Source organism: Dioscorea cayenensis, unplaced genomic scaffold (genome assembly GCF_009730915.1).
Source record: "Dioscorea cayenensis subsp. rotundata cultivar TDr96_F1 unplaced genomic scaffold, TDr96_F1_v2_PseudoChromosome.rev07_lg8_w22 25.fasta BLBR01000644.1, whole genome shotgun sequence".
Lineage (NCBI taxonomy): Eukaryota > Viridiplantae > Streptophyta > Magnoliopsida > Dioscoreales > Dioscoreaceae > Dioscorea > Dioscorea cayenensis.
In genome coordinates, this window is record NW_024087035.1 from 95765 (window position 1) to 115992 (window position 20228).

Genomic DNA, 20228 nt, shown 5'->3' on the forward strand with positions numbered 1-20228 from the left:
TCTATCTTTTTGTATTGATTTGCTTTATGATTCTATTAAATCCGAGTTGATTTGAGTGTTAACCTTGTGATTTCATTGTTTGCATGTGTTATTGATCCTTCAATTAATTTATTATTGCTTGATTTGTTTCTTTAATGAGAGTGAGGTCTCCATTGGAGTTAGGACTTCAAGGTTAAATATGGTTGAGAGGGTGAGTCATGAGATAGTGGAGTGTCCCCTTTCCCTTCTGATTGAGTGTTTCCTATCTCCGTATTCGCTAGACTCTATGCAACTATATTCGGTTTGAGGCATGAGATTGTTAGATTTCTATGCCAGGACCTTGTAGGGGGTTAGGGATCCTTCGCCGGGAAATAGGGTTGGATCTATCTTTAGGAATCGGTTTCACTCTTAGGTATCCCTAGAACTCATTGTGGTCATATGGGGTGTGAGGTGTTGAGATTGAGTGATTTCTCCACCGGGACCTTGTAGGGGACTAGTACCAGTGGCTTTGAGGCAAGGGCCGGTTGTTCTTGGATTTCCTTGACTCATTAGACTCGGTTTAGAAGCATTTAGCGAATCTTGAGCTCCATGTTAGATCCTAGGGGGAGCATTACCTGAGTACCTCATCTTCATTGATTGAGATCTCCTTTACTCTATATCTTGCCCGTTTGCTTTCTTATTATCTTCTCTTGCAATTAGTTCATTTCATCACAACCATTGATTCTGACTAGATAACTGAGAAGTGGTTAATACTAATACTTTTGTTCCCTGTGGATTCAACTACCCACTCACCGGGGTAATTATTACTTCGGCACCCGTGCACTTGCAGTTTACACGCAATTCGGGCATGTGTCATTCACTCACGCACAAATGGTTCACTCTTTAGGTAAGTAGCATCACTATTTGCTTTCTAACAACTATTCCCTGTGGATACAACTACCCACTCATCAGGTATTTTATTATTTCAACAACCCGTTCACTTGCGGTACACACAAGCAAGGGATATGTCAGACTTCTATGAAAGCATAAGTATAGATACAATTTACATCTATCATTCTTTCAAGCTAGGAAGTTCTAAACTAAGCATCATAGCTATCACAGGTAAAACAAGCATGCAATCAACATAATACCCCATCCCCACACCTAAAGTTGTACATTACCCTCAATGTACCTAAATCAGCAACATATGGTGATAAATAGTAAATAAGGACAAGGAGATGGAGTAAAGAGACTTGCCTATTTTCGGTGATGAATGAACAATATGCATATGAATATGAGGATAGGCTGATCTAAACGGGGTGGTGAACACAAAACTCGTATCATTCTAGTTCTGTAAAGATCAAGAAGCATATCATAACTCAAAACTCATAAATATAAAGAAGCAAGCTGACAAAAATCAAAATGGGTAGAGTTTAGAAGGGACTGAACCCTTGCTAACTACACAGTAAAAAATAACAAACATAACACACAATATGACACGGTACTCAAAACAAACAAATAAAGACATCACAGAAATAACTCATGCACGCTGCATGGCTGGCGGGAGTGGTGGTGCTACTAATGTGGTACCAGCAGATGCGGTGCTAACAGAGGAAAAAGATCCGCAAATGAAGGCTAAAACCTCAGCCATATCTCGCTCAACTCTGCATTGGGATGCAACAATCTCCTTTACCGTGGCTCTAAAATGCCATTTTTGGTGTCATTTTTCTTCTCGTTTGCTTTGTCGAGCTCACCTGGGCATCCTCATAACCAGTAACACGAATAAAACCAATTAAATCACACAAACGACAATAATCATTGATCTATACATAAATAGTACAACAAGAATACATATAAAATATATACATTTAGGCGTTTATCAAGACTGCAAATGGGTGACAGTGAGAGCATCTATAACTACTCCTCTAGATGAAGTGGTGTCCAAAATGCTGAGAAGCTTAGCTCCAAAGTTCGACTTTGTTGCTGTTGCAATTGAGGAGTGTAAAAACATCTCTAAACTAATACTTGATAAGTTCACGGGGTCCCTGCAAGCTCATGAAGTAAGGGTAAATCGAGGAGTAGTGAAGCATAGTGAAAAGGCTTTCCATATGAAGAGTGAGCTCTCAAGCACGAGTTGAGGTAGTACTAGCTCTTGAAACAGTGATGGTGTTGGAAGAGACTGTTGCCGAGGTTATATGCATGGGAGAGGCAGAGGCTATGGAGGTCGTGGAATGAGCTATGAAAACAGAAATAATGTTCAGTGTTTTCAATGCAAGAGATTTGGGCATATGAAGGCGAATTGCAGAGCAAGAGAAAAGCAACATGAGGGTGGAACATCCCTAGTTACAGAAGAGAAGAATGAGACTAATCTCTTTATGGCTAGCACTTCATCTAAAGTTGAACCAACTTATATTTGGATAGTCGATAGCAGATCTTCAAATCATATAACTGGTGATAGATCCTTGTTCAGTAGCCTGAATGACTCTTTAAAGGTGAGTGTGAGGCCCAACAATAACAGGGAGATGATTGACACACCCCTTGCGTGTGACCCGCAAGTGCACGGGTTTGTCGAAGTAATAAATCCCAGGTGAGTGGGGTATCGAATCCACAGGGAATAAGGAATAGAAACACCAAGATTTCTACTTAACTAAGTGTAAATGAAATAATGATGGTGTGGATAAAGATCGATGAAAACAAACTAAAGAAAATAAGAAAGAGAGGCATAATAAAATAAGAGGAAAGACAATCAATAAAAGTGGGGTACTCGGATATTGTTCCTCCTAGGATTATTGCTTCAAGTGTAAAACCAACTGTTATGCTTCCTAACTAATGCTTAATGAGTCATGGACATCCTTAAATACAATGTCCCAAACCTAAGGTCAACCGTAACTAACTCTACACTATGCCCCGGCGGAGAAATCAACCATTCTCAACACCTCACACTATGTAAAGTCGCAAGAAGCTCTAGGGATTCCAAGTGATAAACCCTATTCCTATATGTAGATCTAACGCTTCACTTTGTTGCTCACGTAACTAAGCCCCAGCTGAGTTCATCTCTTAACCCTTCACTCTATTGTGATCGTAAAGAACCCTTGGAACGTGGAGGTAGGATAAATCACACCGGAGGAAAAAGGGGACGCTCCGCTACCTCTCGACTCACCCTCTTGACCTTCTCCAATCTTTCTTTGTCTAAACCTCATGGTGTGTCACTCACTCATAAGGATTACCAATGTAGACTCTCAACCCTAGTGTCACTCTAAGGGAGAAATCATTCAACAAGCATTCAAGAATGGAACTCAATTAAAGACATCAATTAAGGAAAGCATAATAAAAGGTTAATAAAACAAATACATCCTAGGGTTCACAAATCCAAGTACCCACTAGGGGTTTTAGCTCTCGATGGAGCAAGATATAAACAATGATAGAATCAAAAGTAAAAACATGCAATCCATAGTAAGACCCCCTCTGTATTCGTACCGATGGTCTTGTGGAGTAGCCTCATCCTCTTCAAAGGTCCCCTTGTCAAGCCTAGTGCACACCTCGTCGGATCGATGCCGACAAAAGCTCCCCCAATAACTATCTTCCAAGAGAAACACGGTGTCGAAGCCATAGAACCACTCCAAAAACCTTACCAAAACCTCTCTAAACCCTAGCCGCCGGCCTCCCAAAAGTTGGAGAAAAGATGGAAAGAAGGATGCTGAAATCGGGCTGAATCGTGGCTTTAAATAGGCTGGAATCAGGCTTCCACACGGGCATGTTGATTATCTGGAATTCTGATTTTCTGCGGACTATGAATAGTAACTACTACAGTAAATTGTTACAATGATTTGCTACAGTACTCTGCCAAAAATACTCCCGAATCTACACTTTTTTATCGAGACAACATAAACAGGCACACGTTTATGCCGTAGATCGCGTTGCATCTTCAACTAAAAGCCCATTTGACGACGATCTTGCTAGCATTGCAAAAGTTGGGACACACGAATGTGACTGCCCTTGTGCCCCTCTAAACTATGTATTTGCTTGACAATAATAGAGGTTGGCACATACTCTTGTGTCTTAGATCACAACTTGTGTCTTCACATTTGTTCACTCTAAGATCCCATCAACAAAGTGCATTCACGATCTACTATGCCTTTTTTCTTTGATATTTGGCTTCACAACCTTATATGCACAAAAGAACACAAATACACATGTATTAGCGCTAAAATCTAATAAAAGTAATGCTCATCGTAAGGAAAGAATACTTCACATTCTTAACACACAAGCACTTATCAATGATGGTGAGGGGCATAGGCACAGTGAGTGTAAACAATTAGTATGGAGAGCAGAAGCAGCTTTAATGAGTGTAGTTCATCCCAGGTTTGGCCCATAATTTCCTTAGTGTAGGGCAATTACTGACTAAGGGGTATTAAGTGGTGTTTAAAGGTGATAGATGCATAATTAGTGATAATCAGTCGAAGGCTCAAGTCATCTCAATTCAGAGGTCGAAGAACAATATGTTTCAACTTGATGTGACTTATATTGGAAGATTGAATGTTACAGTGAGAAGTTAGTCATAGTATGAAGTTTGGCACCTGCGTTATGGTTACTTGAATTATAGGACCATGAAGGCCTTAACTCATAGGAAGATGATACTCTGAATACTTGAGTTGAAGGATGGTACTCGTGAAGAATGTAGTGTGTCCAAGCAAACAAGAAGTAGTTTCCTATTTGAAGTATTGCAAAGAGCCATTCATTGTCTTCAATTGGTGCACATGGATCTCTGTGGACCCATGAGTGAAGAAACTCTGGGAGGAAACATGTATTTTTATCTGATTGTTGATGATTTTAATAGGTGGTGTTGGGTATTCTTTCTCAAGAACAAGTCTGAAGCTTTCGAGAATTTTTGATACTTCCATACTCTTGTGGAGAGGCAAACTGGGAAGAAACTCAAAGCATTAAGGAGTGATCACGGTGGGGAGTTCTTCTCATTGGAGTATGACACACTAATTTGCGTGCGTGTATCACAAGTGCACGGGTGTCGAAATAATAAATTATCTAGTGAGTCAGGTAATCGAATTCACAGGGAATGGAAATATTAGTAGTAACCACTACTCAGTTATCTAGTCGGAATCAAGATTGTGATGAAATGAACACAATCGCATGACTATGAAAATTGCAAGCAATCAAAGGGAAAGTAAAATAAGGGAAGTCTCAATAATTAAAGATGAGGTACCCAGCCAATGCTCCCCTTAGGATCTAACATGAAGCTCAATATTTACTAAATGTTTCTAAAATGAGTTAAATAAGTTGAGGTAATTGAAGAACAATCGGTCCCTACCTCTAGGCCACCGATACTAGTCCCCTACGAGGTCTCGGTGGAGAAATCGCTGAATCTCAACACTTCACACCACATATGACTGCATTAAACTCTAGGAATACCTAAGAGTACAACCGATTCCTAAAGATAAATCTAACCCTACTTCTAGGTGAAAGATCCCTAACCCCCTACAAGGTCTCGGTGGAGAAATCTCTCAATCTCATACCTCACACCAAATATGGTTGTATAAAGCCTAGGGAATATGGAGATAGGAAGCACTCATTGGAAGGGAAAGGAGACACTCCACTATCTCATGACTCATCTTCTCAACCCTCTTCAATCTTGGAGTTCTAACCCTTATGGAGACCTTTCACTCACCAAGGTAACAAATCATGCAATATAAATCAATCACAAGGATTAATACGACATGCAAGCAATGAGAAAACAAGATTAAAACTCAAATAAACTCAGGTTTAATGGAAAACATAAAGTAAATCAATACAAAGACATGATCGTATGGTTCACATGTTCAAATACCTACTAGGGTTTAGCCCTCCATGGGGCAAGTTACAAAGCAAAGAATAATGCAATAAAAAACAATGAAACCCATGGAATAAAACCCCTTGAATTTGTGATGATGGCCTTGATGCGTCGCTCAACGTCTTGAAGGATCCCTCTTAGAAGCTAGGTTGTCAAAGGCTCCCTTGATGCAATGATGGAGAAAAGATCTATCAAAGTTGGTGAAGAACACCCCCCAAATTCGCCAAATGCCTCATCTTCAAACCCTAGCCGCTTCCCTTTTAAATGCTAGCAAAAAGTCTCCACTGAATAGGGTAAAATGGCTATTTATAGTCATAAACCGTGTCTATCACGTGCCTCCATACGATCGTGTAAGATTTCACTCGCCCGTGTGAGCTGTAGAAATTCTCAGACGGTAGTGTTTTACTACAGTACTCTTCATAAACATGGCTCACACACTCTTTTCTTGAGGCCATATGGTCAGGCACACATCCACGTGGTAAGTTATGAGACTTTTCATCTTCGAATCATCATTGGAAAGTTCTTGCTCTTCACACAAGTAGGGACATGGAAGTGTGAGTGCCTTTGTGCCCTTCCAACTCACAAATTGGCTTGAATTTTCTTAGAAGTTGGCACACACCCCCATGTACATGAGCTCCTTTTGTGTCTTGATCCTTATGTTGCAACAGAACTCCCAAAAATGTGTCTTCATAACCTATCTTTGTTTCTTTTTCTTCCTTCAAGGCATTCACAACCTAATTTGCACAAAGGGACACCAAATACACTTTATGAGACATGTACCATGGTAAAAATTATACTCAATGCATGTAAAACATATAGAGAAATATGTCTACTTAAGAACTTATCAGAGTTCCAGAAGTACTATAAGAATCTCGTCATTAGAAGGGAATTCACAACATCCTACACGCCACAGCAGAATGGAGTGGTAGAGCACAAGAATAGAACAGTGGTCAAGGGCGACAATCTTCCACTCAAGTCTAGGGAGATGAGGTTTTGACAGCTATACACATCATCAACAGATCACCAACTCAGGCGGTGATTAACAAAACTCCATATGAGGCTTGGCATAAGTTAAACCTACTATGAGTCATCTCAGAGTATTTGTATGCATTGCCTTCGCCCTTATACCCTCTCACAAGCATCAAAAACTTGATGAGAAGTATGAGAAATGCTTCTTTATTGTTTAGAATGTAAAGGATATAAACTGTTTAAATCCCATCACTGGCAAGGGGATTGTCAGTAGAGATGTTGTTTTCCATGAAGGTAGTCGCTGGAAGTGGAAGACAAGCAGTGATGTTGTACCAAAAATTACAATAGAAGATGCAATAGAAGACCCTGCAATCATCACCAATAATGTAGATAGCAATGGTGGTATGAGTGATGAAGTAAGGTGTGGAGAATTGTCTTCAAGTAAGACTAGGTTGCTAACAGATGCACCAACTGATCATTTCCTCAAGTAGCACCAACTGATGGCTAGCCACCAAGTAAGACTAGGTTGCTAACAGATGCCTATAATACATGCTCATCTGAATTGCATGTTGCTTGCTGATCCTACAGATTACAGTGAAGCTGTGAAGGTGAAAGGATGGCAAGAGGCCATGGATGTAGAGATTGCATCAATTACAAGCAACAACACATGGGAATTATGTGAGCTGCCAATAGGGAAGAAAGCAGCAGGTCTAAAATGGATATATATAAGACCAAAGTTGATGTAAAGGGCCAAGTGCAGAGAATTAAAAGCATGAGTACTAGCCAAGGGATATTCACAGCAACTTAGGTAGTGTTTGGTGCCCTGGATATCCCAGGATAGGGATGGGATATCTAGGGCTACAGCCCCACCCGGGTGTTTGGTTTCCCGGATAGGGCTGGATGGCGATGGCCCCCATCCCTGAAAATGAGATGATTGGCGTCCCTTTAAATTGGTGGGACGCCACTCATCCCACCATCTCATCTCTTTCTCTCTCTTTCTCTCATCCATCTCCATCTCTTTTAATATTTTAAACTAATTAAATTCAACTCAAAAAAATTAAGTTAAATAATAAATAAATATGTTATTCATTAATAATCCATTAAAATAATTTAAGCTAAATAAATAAAATATATATCCATTAATTATCCGTTATTTAAAAAATCAAATACTGCTTAAAATATTTAAATTTAAATAAATTAAAAAAATCATTCATTAATTAAATTAAATTAAACAATTTAAAAATATTTTTTAATGATAATTTGAAAATACATTCTTAGTTTTTAACCTTCTAGTTATTCATAATAGTTTCCGGTTATTCGCTGCAATTTTTGGTTATTCATAATAGTTTCCATTTATTATGTTATTCATTAATAATCTATCAAAAATATTTCATGCTAAATAAATAAAAATTTATTTATTAATATTGTTATTTAAATCAAAAACTTACTTAAAAATGGATATCCAAAACTTTACATATCCTTATCCCTCTAACCAAACACCAAATAATCTTTATCCTTACTATTAAATCCCTCCAACCAAACACTTAAACATGGATATTCCCATTCATGGATATTTCATCCATGGATATCTCCCATCCATAGAATATTATATCCCACTATCCAAACACTACCTTAGAGTTGACTATGATGAAGTATTTTCCCCAATAGCAAGGTTAGAAACAGTCAGACTTGTGCTTGCATTTGCTGCACATGCAGGGTGGAGAGTGTTTCATTTGGATGTCAAGTCAGCATTCTTGAATGGTGAGATTCAAGAGGAGGTATTTGTTGAATAAAAAGAACAAACAATTCACACAAAAAAGAAAAAGAAAAACATGAAAATAAAACAAAATTAAAGGATACTAGAACTAGGTCTTGGAGCAACCTTCTCACACTCCTTCAAGTCTCTCACAGTGAAACTACCTTTCTGCCTACCATGATAAACATGAAATTGTGAAACCCTAACCATGGCATCATCTTTGAAACCACAATTCTTATACATAAAATATCAAACCCCTTCAACCACAAACCACCACCCTTTCAAAATAAAACAAAGAACACTACACAAAGCTCACAAATTTCAAAATAAAAATGGAAAAAAAAAATAGAAATGGAAATTCTATAGAAAAATAACCAACAAGTATGCCATCAAGTGGAAACTGTCATGAGTTAAACAAGAACACTTGCACACTATCATTAACAAAGATCAGAATAGAGAAAAAAAGAGGCAAGATGAGAAATCCCAAACCTCCTATTAATACTGAGCCAAATACATAATGGAGTAGATGAGATATCTCTGCTTCCCACTATCAAATCAAGCAAATACCCAAGCTTGTCAATCAGAAAAAAGAACAACCCAAACAAGCTCAAATCACCATAAAACAAAAAAAAAATCAAAATGAAAAAGAAAGAAAGAAAAAGAACAAAAATACAAGCTCACCTTCGGTAACGAAGCAAACACCAAATGGCCAGACTGATGACGAGGTTCACCGACAATAGTGAAGCAAAAACCCAATGGCGGGACATATCGCAAGGTTATCGAAGCGAGGGGTTGGGGGGGAGAATGGAGCGCGATACCGGAGTGAGGGTGGAGTGATGCTGGAGTGACGAACCTATTGGAGTAGAGGGGTTGGTAGAGTACTGGGCTTTTGTGTTTTGAATGGAATGCTTTTTGTTGGAAAGAAGGTAATTTTAATCAAGTTGTTTTGCAGCATCTCAACTCACAGCAAAAGTATAATAGCATGTAAAATATTTTACATGTAAATGCATTTCACAGGTAACAAAACAATGTTTTACATGTAACTCCATTTGCAATACAGTTAGTTGCAGCTAGTTACAGCTAGTTGCAGGTTACCAAACATCCCCTACATACAAGTGAAATTACAATGTAGCTGAAAATGCTGTATTTTAACTTATATCATTGTTGTTTGGTTTGTTGTAATTGGATATGCTGCATTTACTTTTTATTTGTTTGGTTTGATGTAACTTTAAAGATTTAGTTACCATGTAAATGAGATGGTGTGCTTAAAAAAGATCATTGGGGAGTGAAAATATAAGGAATCTTATTAAATGAGAAATTTATTCATATATATATATAGAAATGATAAATCTACAAAAAAAAATTAAATAATAATGGTTCTATTCTAATGAGATAGAACATTATCTCATAGTGAATATATTTATCCTAATATAGACTTCCTTCGATAAAATATATTGTTAACGTGAACATGGTTAAAAATTTATAATCAAAATAATTTTTATAAATTATGTGGAAACCTTGTTATTAAATTAACAAAAATTCAAGTTAATTATTTATTAATCATGATTTCAAATAATATTATGATTTTAAGTCCATAATTGTTTAAAAACACACAATATTTTAGAGTGTCTATTAAAAAATACACAAATTATTGTAAATAGGGTTATGGTTTTAAATATATAATATATTTATACGAGTACACACCATTGAAATAAAACTATATTGATTTGTATAACAATATTTTTCTATATGAATAATTTTGTATAAATTTAATTTATTTTAAATAATATTGATAATGGCGGTGAATAATAGTTACAAAAATAATGTATTGTAATAGTAAATGATAATAATACGTGGTAGTAATCTAACACCAACCATTTGTAGTTCAATTGGTTAAAACTTATCAACACCATCAAGAGGTCTTAGGTTTTACAATTTTTCAAAACTATATATTAGTTGATATATGATTAAATTGAATTTTAAAAAAAATCATTGAGTTAATTAAAATGGATTAGTTAACGCCGGGGACTTGAAGAAATCTTACTAGATAAGAGTTTATTTTTTAATAAAAAAAAGTTATTTTTTAATATAAAATTTTAAAACATTAATTATTTTTTTATAATGAGACAATTGTTGCCATGGTCTCATAATGAAGATTTTTATCCTAATTTAGATTTGGCAGAATACCCTAATTAGTCCCCTTACTTAGGTGACTCTACCCTTTTAGTCTCTCTACTATGATTTGATACTTTTTAATCCATTTACTTGGGTCAATCAGGTATAACAGTGTAATGGGAGTTAGTTTTACTATTTGCGTTGGCTAATGTGGCTTAAAAAGATGTTGAACTTTATCGGATCCTAGGATAATGAACCCGGATCCAATAAAGCCTTTCTACACTTCTCTTCCCCATCCTCGAAACCCTACAAGTAATCCACCCCCAATTAACCCCACTCTCCCTCCCGCTCCATGCAAACCCTCCCATGCATCCATCATCTCCTCCATCATCGTCTCTCGACATGGTCCACATCCCCCACCGTACCACTAGCGCTCAACCTCGACTGGTGCAGTATAGCCTCGACTTCGATAAGTGTAGTGCAGTCTCAACAAGAATAACATCTTGAGGAGAATACCTCAACCCAAGGAAGAAGACATTCCCTGGCTAAGTGATCATACAAGGAACTGCGAGCTATGTGGTCTACTATGAATGGTATTTAGGATGACATTCAAGGATGATTTCATTCTATTTTTGGTTAATTGCATGAAGCAATGGACTTTTCAGTTATTCCAACACAAACTGTACTGATTTAGCTGAATTTGTATTAATGAACAAGTTTGAAATCACTCTGCTAATGAGCATGTTTGAATTTTTAGCACAATTTAAATTTGTGATTTTAAAACTTGCCATTGATAATTTCACTATTGTGTTCATAATGGAATTCCTTAACTGTGAAAATGGAATGTTAACAATCTTCAGTGTATGATTTGTTAATTAAGCTTCTAATTTTGCATGCATAATGTCATCACATGAATTTAAAAAAAAAATTCAACCAAAATTTATTTATTAACATACACATCAACAAAAGGGTAAAAACATTCCACTACAGGCAAATAGAGCTATGCTAAACCTGAATAAAAATGAAGCAGTTATCATTTCAAGACAAACTTTTTTATTTAGTTACATACACATCAACAAAACCTAAAAATAATCATGTACAATTTTACAAATTATTGCAAAATCTAAACAAAATTCAAACAATTATTAAAAAAAAAAATTAGACCCTCTAAATTATTGCTCTTCTTCCCCTTAAATCCTAGTAGACCACTTAGCCCACAGTTCCTTGTATGATAACTTAGCCCAGGAATGTCTTCTTCCTTGGGTTGAGGTCTTCTCCTCAAGATGTGACTCTTGTTGAGATTGCACTACACTTGCTGAAGTCGAGGCTACACTACACCGGCTGAGGTCGAGCACTAGTGGTGCGATGGGGGATGTGGACTATGTCAGGAGAGGGTGAGGGAGGAGATGATGCATGCACCAGAGGGTTTGCTCGGAGCCAGAGGGGGAGCGAGGTTAATTGGGGGTGGATTACTAGTAGGGTTAGAGGGATGGGGAAGAGAAGAGGAGAAAGCAATGTTGTCAAACTTGGACCGGTCATCCCTGTTCTACCAGAAAAACCGGGAACCGGCTATGAGGATGGTCCGATTACCCTTTTAACTCGGTGTAGAAATAACCCAGTCAAAAACTGGTGATCGGGTCAATTAACCCGGAAACTAGTTGACCTGGCCGGATCTACATGGTTGAAAAATTAAAATTAAAAAAAAATGCCGTCTAAAGGAAAGAGAGACTGCCGGCATCGGCGGATGCAAGGGGGCGGAGGGGGGCCACTGCCCCCCTAGATTTTGTTAAAATTTCCAATAGCCCCCCTAATGTTTGTAAAATTTTTGATATGATTAAAAAAAATTATTTATATGTAAATATAAACTTCAAAAAGAGTTATGTGAGCAAAAAGGGCCATCACTAGATTTTGGAAAATTTCCCTCTAGCCCCTCTAATATTTGTAAAATTTTTTATATGGTAAAAAAATTATTTATATATAAATATAAACTTCAAAGAGAGTTATGTGAAAAAAATACAAACAACAAAAAGGGCCACCGCCTCTTAGATTGGAAAATCTCTTTCTAGCCCCCTTAATTTTTATAAAATTTTTTATATGGTTTGAAAAAAATTATTTATATATAAATATAAATTTCAAAGGGAATTATGTGAAAAATAAAATAAAAAGGAAATTAAAACCGTTAGTGAGACAGTGAGTCAGTGACCTATCTTCTCTCAATCTCTCTCCCTCCGACTCTCTCCCTCCGTGACCTATCTCCTCTCTTCCTCACTTTAGGCCTTGCCACCACCTCGCCACGACTCCATCACTAGTCAACTATCGATGGTCCACGGCGCAAAGCTCTCCAAGACTCCAAAGATATCATCTTGCTCTAGTTTTTATTTGAATTTTGGGATTATAATTGATGATGGTGTTTTTGTTGTTTTTGTTAGATTTAGATAAAATATGTAGCATTTGTGAGTAAATTAATCCTGAGATTGCATTTGGATCCATTTGTTTTCCTATCAAATTTTCATGGTGTTTGGGGATTGTTTTGTGTGATTTGAAGATGTGAGTCTTAGATAATTTGCTTAGTGAATTTTCTTAGGGTGATTTGTTCTTATATATAGTACTTGAAATCATAAATATATATTAGTGTATATTTGTATTTGTGAACTAGGATTGACAAATGGTGTTGTGTAAATAAATACTTACTATTAGCTCTGTTATGTTTCTTTTGATCACATTATCCAGATTAAGTACAAAATTTTCTTTAACGTGAGGTAAAGATTACAATCATAATCTTTGGTCTATTCTTTGTGGAGACAATCTGAATTTTGAGACTACCATATTAAGCTTGTGAACCATATTTGCCATACTGGACAATGACTATAGAATTTCGCCTCCCTAAGTTTAATTTCTAGATCCGCCATTGACTACCAATGCCATGGCGACTGGCGAGAGAAGTAATGAGAAAGAGAAGGAGAGATGGGCTGTGAAAGATAAGAAGAAATGAGAGAGAGAGAGAGAGAGTGATTTTTTTTTTCTCTTCTTTGATAGTCCCGAGAGAGAAGGGGTGCGTTTGGGTTTTTTTTTTTTGTGAGTCCCGAGAGAAAAGGGTTAAGAAACCATTAGGCTTTTCAATATTTTATTTTTTAAAAAAATATTTTATATAAAATATTAAAACTAAAACTTTAAATATTAAATTTAATTGTATTTTAAATATTTTTTAAATCAAAGAAAATATATAAAATAAAATTTTCATATTTCATATTTAATTAATTGTGCTTTTTAATTATTAAAATATAAGTTATATTATTTTTTATCGCTATTAATTATTATGATATATTTTTTTAATATTTTATTATTAACCTCGGTTTGACCCGGTCAAGCCCATTGATTCCTGACCCCTGGACTTGGCCGGGTCAATGGTCGGGCCGTGTTTGACTACCTTGGGAGAAATGCTCTATCGGATCCAGGTTCATTATCCTAGGATCCGATGAAGTTCAACATCTTTTAATATTTTTAATGTTTTTTCAATTTATGTAATGATAGTTTATTAATAACAAATCGACGTTAGGCAACACAAATGGTAAAACTAACTCCTGTTACACTGCTATATCTGATTGACCCAAACGAACAAGTAAATGGATTAAAAAAATATCAAATAATAGTAGAGGGATTAAAAATACAGAGTCATCTAAGTAGGGAGACTAATTAGGATATTCTACCTTTAGATTTCTTTAAAATAGATTGTTAAATGAGGATAGATAAAAATTCATAATTAAAATTTTTTTTTTTAAATTATATTAGAGTAAATATTTTCTTGTCAATTTAATAAAAGTTTAAGTTAATTATTATTAATAATGATTTCAGGGAATATTATAATTTTAAGTTTATAACATGTTTAAAAATACACAAGATTTTAGAAATTTCACTGAAAAAGAAATACACAAAAATATTGTAGAAGAATTATGGTTTTAAATTAACATGTTTATATTATTGCACACTAAATTATGTTACTTTTTTTGTATAATAATATTTTATGTACAAATAATATGGTAGTATAACTTTTATTTATTTAAAATAATATCTGGTTGAATAATATGTATAAAAACAATATATCATAGATGACTTAATGAGCTTTGGGAAACTCACAAGTGGTTGTGAGTGCAATTCCTCACAAGTGTAGTTCCTAAAACAAAAAATTTAGAAAAAAAAAATGGGTTAGTTGGTCAAAAGTTAGCCCGTGCCCCTCTCTAGGCATGGATTAAGAATGAGACGTCAATTAAATCGCCTCATTCCAACGGCCAAGAATTAGAACAAGTCTACTAGACTAGGAATAAAATTTAAATGCCATTGTGCCTTTAGAGGTACATATGATTGGAGTACACATGATCAAAACCATTCGAGATGCACCTTGCACAACTAAATAAACTAAGGTTTCGTGCATAAGAATAGTATAGAATAGAATAGAATAAAATATCATGATCAAATCATAGGTATATGATTTGATCATATACCTTTACTTCCAAGCAAGATCAAAACCAAAATATCAACTAATTAGTAAGGTCATCAAGTAAATGATCAGACCAACAGATCACATCAAAACTAATGTACTTCGAATAACAATTACTAACCAAAAATTCAAACCATGAACAAAGAAGCAAATATAACAGAAAACAAGAAAAATACTAGGAGGAGATAAGATCGGAAGAATGCTTCCTTGACTACGAGATATCTTTCAGAACTTAGATGATTCCAGGTCGGGGAAACATAGGAACTTCTAAAGTTTAGCCATGGAGGAAAGAAGCAAAAGAAAGGGGTGTTCTTTTAAAGCTGCAGTTCCGACAACCGTGACTATTTGGCAATTTGATAAGGTTCACCGTTTGAAGAAAATAGTGATTAAGACAGGAAATCCAATGGCTATTTTAGAAAATAAAAAATAAAAAAAAAAGTCCTTTCATAATATTTGACAAGTGGTGAGTCTCAACACGTCATTCTTTTATTTTTGTGTGCTTCTTCTCTTTCTTGGTCCCAGTGAATGGGTTCATGTTTTGACAAGGCTTCTTTGCATAGTTCTTCTGGTGGTAACAACAGAGGTTGATTCTGTGTTTTCAATCCTTGTGTTGAATTAATTGAGATAACATGGATCTGGTGAAGCTCTGTCTTTCACCTTTGTGTTCTTGCATGCAAAGCCCTGTTGTGCGTCAGGACATGAGCTATGTATTCTCCACCAAAGAGAAACTTGATGACGTGAAGAACGCCATGGAAGCTCTCATGGCCAAGAAGAAGGATATTAAGAGAGATCTTGATAGTCCTCAAAACAAGGGGAAACTACCCAACAATCAACTTCAACTCTGGCTTGACAAGGTAAAGCTTCTTCTACCATACCAAGACAAACCCCTAATTTTTTTATTTATTTTTATTTTTTTTAATTTTTACTTCTAAATCAAGATATAACATAGAAAAGTAAGTTGTGTTCCCACAGAGATTTTTAATACCATTTGAATTGGGTTTGAACAGGTTGGGGAAAAGGATGATAAGGTAGAACAATTATTGGATGAATATCGCAAAGGTAATTGTGGTGCAGGCTCTTGTTCTCTAAATTGTTTTTCAAGGTATAAGATTAGCAGTGATGCAATCAAATTGGAAAAGGAGATCAATCAATTGAAAGCAGAACAGTTGGAAATCTCACTTGTGGAGATACCACCGCCTAAACTAGTTCCTACGTCTCACAGGATATTTGGGAAAGGTATTAGCTCCAAGCTTGACACTGTTTACACTTGCCTAGCAGATGAAACAGTCGGAATGGTTGGCATATGGGGCATGGGTGGTGTTGGCAAGACAACACTCTTGAGAAAAATCTACCAATCATTGTTAGATGATGCAAACATGCGATTCGATCATGTGTTATTTATTGAAGCTTCACAAAATATTCAGCTAGAAAGACTTCGGGAAGAAATTGCTAAAAAGTTAAAGTTGGCCTCTTCTGCTGGTGAAGACATCTTCAATGCCCTAAAACTTAAAAACTTTGTATTGCTCTTGGATAATATATGGGAGCAAGTAGATCTTCCTGGTCTTGGAATTCTCGATCCTTATGGTGGCAATAGTTCCACCAAACAATACAAACATAAGGTCATTTTCACTACTCGATCGGAAGATGTGTGTGCCCAGATGGGAGCAAAAAAAAGGATAAAAATGGAATGCTTGAAACCAAATGAAGCATGGGATCTCTTCAAGGACAATGTTAATCTAGATGTTATTGAGTCAGACAAAATGATTAATGGGATAGCAAAGGAAGTGGTGAAGAAGTGTGGTGGTTTGCCACTCGCTTTGCAAGTGATTGGTAAGGCTATGTCAAACAAAAAAACTGTCCAAGAGTGGGAATTTATTTTGAGTTCGTTAAACAATTCAAGTACTGGAGTAGTTCAAGGTGTCGAGGAATCATTACTTCCGATTTTGAAATTCAGTTATGATAGTCTTCCTATTAATATGAATATCAAGGAGTGTTTCTTGAGTGCTTCCATGTTGGGATGGACATCTAAAGATTACCTTGTAGAATGTTGGATGGGTTTAGGCCTAATTACTGATTTTGTCAATTTGCAACAGGCATATGGCAAAGCAGGACATATTTTTAACATTCTAGAGGAATCATGTTTATTGTGTTTTTATGAAGATAGTGTTGTGCACTTACATGATGTAATTAATGAGATGGCAATGTGGATTGCATTAGACTGTGGGATGAACAAGAATAAATGGATAATGAAAAGATATGATGGGTTGGCAGAAATACCAACAAATGACGCAGAGAATTGGAGATATGCAAACAGAGTGATTATAGGTGGCATGGAGCTTTTGCCAACTTTGTCTCATCAGTGTTCTAACTTGTTATGTCTAATGATAGTAAATAGTTCTTATTTGCGAAATATTCCTGAAGGATTTTTCCAACAAATGCCAAATTTGATATATTTGGATCTTTCAGGCACTGCTATCAAAGAGCTTCCGAAGGACATTAAATATTTGATTAATTTACAATACCTAAACATTTCATCCACGAGGATCTCGTCACTTTCAAAGGAATTGGTATATTTGAATAAATTACAATATCTGATATGCAGAAATTTGACAGGGCTTGGTAAGGTAGAGGATGGTCTCATTTCAAGATTACAGAAGTTGAAGATCCTTGACCTATATCCATATGGATGGGTGGAACTGAAAGACTTAAATATATTGAAGAAACATCTCAAAGCAATTGGAATGCGTGTAGTATCACAAGAGGTTCTCCAACAACTCTCATGTTTGCCAACTACCAAGCTTTTTATAGAAAATTTGGATAGCTTGATCTCTCTTTCATTCGAAACATTAAGTTGCAAAAATCATGGATTCTTGCAAGAACTAGAAATTACATCATGCCCACAACTTGAGGAGCTTGTCATGAATGGAAGTGAGACTCGTCTCAATAACCTCATAGTCTATGATGTCAAGAAACTGCAGAATATTATTTGGACAGACTTATCACCTCCAAAAATTTTTCATATGTTGACGAGCTTATATATATGTGAATGCAATTTGGTTAGCTTTGCTTGGGTTCTACATCTCCCATGTCTTTTTTATTTAAATATAGAAGATTGTCCAGAGACAGAAACGTTGTTTTATATCGAAGAGAGAGAAATCCAACAGGTCTTGGAACGCCCTAATACTTTCCCTGCCCTGCATTCTTTATTTTTGTTTAACCTACCAAAATTAATGAGCATGAGCAATGCCGCATTGGATTTCCCTCAACTTTCATGGTTTTCAATACATGAATGTCTTCATCTTAAGAAGCTTCCATTCAAGCATGGCATTAACAACAGCGAAAGAATTAATATTTATTGTGAGGGAGGATGGTGGGAAAGCTTAGAGTGGGATGATGCCACCATCCCACCTCACCTTTCACCATCTCACTATTGGGTCGGTGAGTTTTATGCTTTTCTTTTATTTTTTAATTCAACAAGTTATTTCAAATACTATTATTCTGGATACAAACAACCACCAGTTTATATTTATTTCCAACTTCTTCCCATGTATTGTGCACTCATGAATGTTAAGTTATTGATATAAGTGTCTATTAATTAATTAAGGTATAATTTTCTGAACGGTCTCCCTATTCTTCTAAACTTGTCTTTTGTTCTCTCTATTGGAAATTATAATTTTTAAAAGAGAGAGACTGACATGATTCTTTTTTAAAAGTAGTAGACGGACTCAAAGATTATAATTTAAAATAAGAGATTAAAAGATAAGTTTAAAAAAATAGAGTGACTATTTTAGGAAATTATATAATCAACTTTTGAGTGCAAGAAATTTTAAATTCATTTTTGTTCATCATGCTGAGTTCTTATAATATAAGGTGTTTCAATATTCATTATATATCTATATACCTCTATTATATCTCAATTTGGAAGGGCATTTATTAATGTGGCATATGTATGCCCCTTTCCATAGCTCATTATCTTGTTTGATACCTACTATATATGGTTTGGCATGCATCCCTTATAACACCATGACTTGGAATATTATTAAACACAGGCACATCGTTTGAAGAACGGTAGTAGTTGTAAAGTGTGTATAAGTAAAACTAGAAACATTAAGTTATTAGGAGTAATTATTTTGCTGAATATTTATGTCTCTGCAGGACGGGAGTGATGCAGGCTCATTTAGTTGAAGTGAATGAAAGATCTTTGAATATTCTCTTTTTTTTTGTCTGCAAAAGTTAAAGATCATCTCATGCTCAAACAAAGTAAGAACATTGTTTTGAGAAGTTGTCTTTTCTTTTCTCTTTTGTTTTCAAATTTAATGGGCAACTTATAACATTGAGAAATCATGCCATCCTTTGACAGGTCTTTAATTTCATGGCTTCTGCATCTCCAACAGCTTCTCAGATCAAGTACAAATACTATTTTGGATTTGATCAGTGATCTACCAAATTTACAGTGCAATTATGCTTTGGATTGTTCTTGTGCTGTTTTGGGTTCGCTTCTCAAATATATATGAACACTTCGATTGGTTTATTATTTATGCCTGTGCGAATACATGTTATTATTTGCTTTGGAAGTCAAAGGTTTGCTTGTTATTATCATGTATATTTTCTAAATTAAGTATGGCATGGAAGTTCAGTGATTGAAGACATTATTTGTTGGATTGTATCTTTCATTCAAACTATTTTCAAGTAAGTTATGCTTTCTGAAGATGTTGGATAGTAAAATGTTGTTTATCTATTAATATCACTTACATTGCTAAGGATAATTATTTGTGGACGTTGTTTAAACTAAAAGAATTAGTTTTGTTAATATGGAGAAGAATGGTATAGAACAGAGGGGCCCTCAAAGCTGGGAAATGAGTTTGAATTTAGTGCTGGTGGCAGGTGGAAAAAGATAACAAAAACAAAAGCAGGTTCTGGTAAATGTGCTGCTGGTTAAGTTACAGAAGGGGATGATTAAAAATACAGAGGTTTTCCCCTTACCAAATTGTGTCGTTTTTATTGCATTCAAGGTGCATGTTGTTTCCTTATGGGTTTGGTAAGATGGCAAGAACCCACTCATCAAGCTAAGGCAAACCTAAAGGATTTAAAGC

The 20228-nt window shown here is 35.6% G+C and overlaps 1 protein-coding gene across 2 annotated transcripts; it reads left to right on the forward strand.

Moving 5' to 3' along the window:
- Positions 1-15639: 15639 nt before the first annotated feature.
- Positions 15640-19902, forward strand: LOC120254814 (probable disease resistance protein At1g61300). Of its 2 annotated transcripts, XM_039262840.1 has the most exons (4): positions 15640-15989; positions 16143-18569; positions 19291-19395; positions 19496-19902. In XM_039262840.1, the coding sequence occupies exons 1-3, from the start codon at positions 15765-15767 to the stop codon at positions 19318-19320; spliced, it is 2682 nt and encodes an 893-aa protein (XP_039118774.1). In that variant the 5' UTR covers positions 15640-15764; the 3' UTR covers positions 19321-19395; positions 19496-19902. The 2 variants fall into 2 exon arrangements, with proteins under 2 accessions (XP_039118774.1, XP_039118775.1); XM_039262841.1 differs by lacking the exon at positions 19496-19902 and having other exon boundaries at positions 16143-18573; positions 19291-19390.
- The last annotated feature ends 326 nt before the right edge of the window (positions 19903-20228 follow it).

Excerpts from the sequence above, each read along its gene's own strand:
- LOC120254814 (XM_039262840.1), top strand. The coding sequence starts at position 15,765 with ATGGATCTGGTGAAGCTCTGTCTTTCACCTTTGTGTTCTTGCATGCAA. Across the intron at positions 15,990-16,142 it reads TTCAACTCTGGCTTGACAAG|GTTGGGGAAAAGGATGATAA; the intron begins GTAAAGCTTCTT and ends GGGTTTGAACAG. Across the intron at positions 18,570-19,290 it reads TTTCACCATCTCACTATTGG|GACGGGAGTGATGCAGGCTC; the intron begins GTCGGTGAGTTT and ends ATGTCTCTGCAG.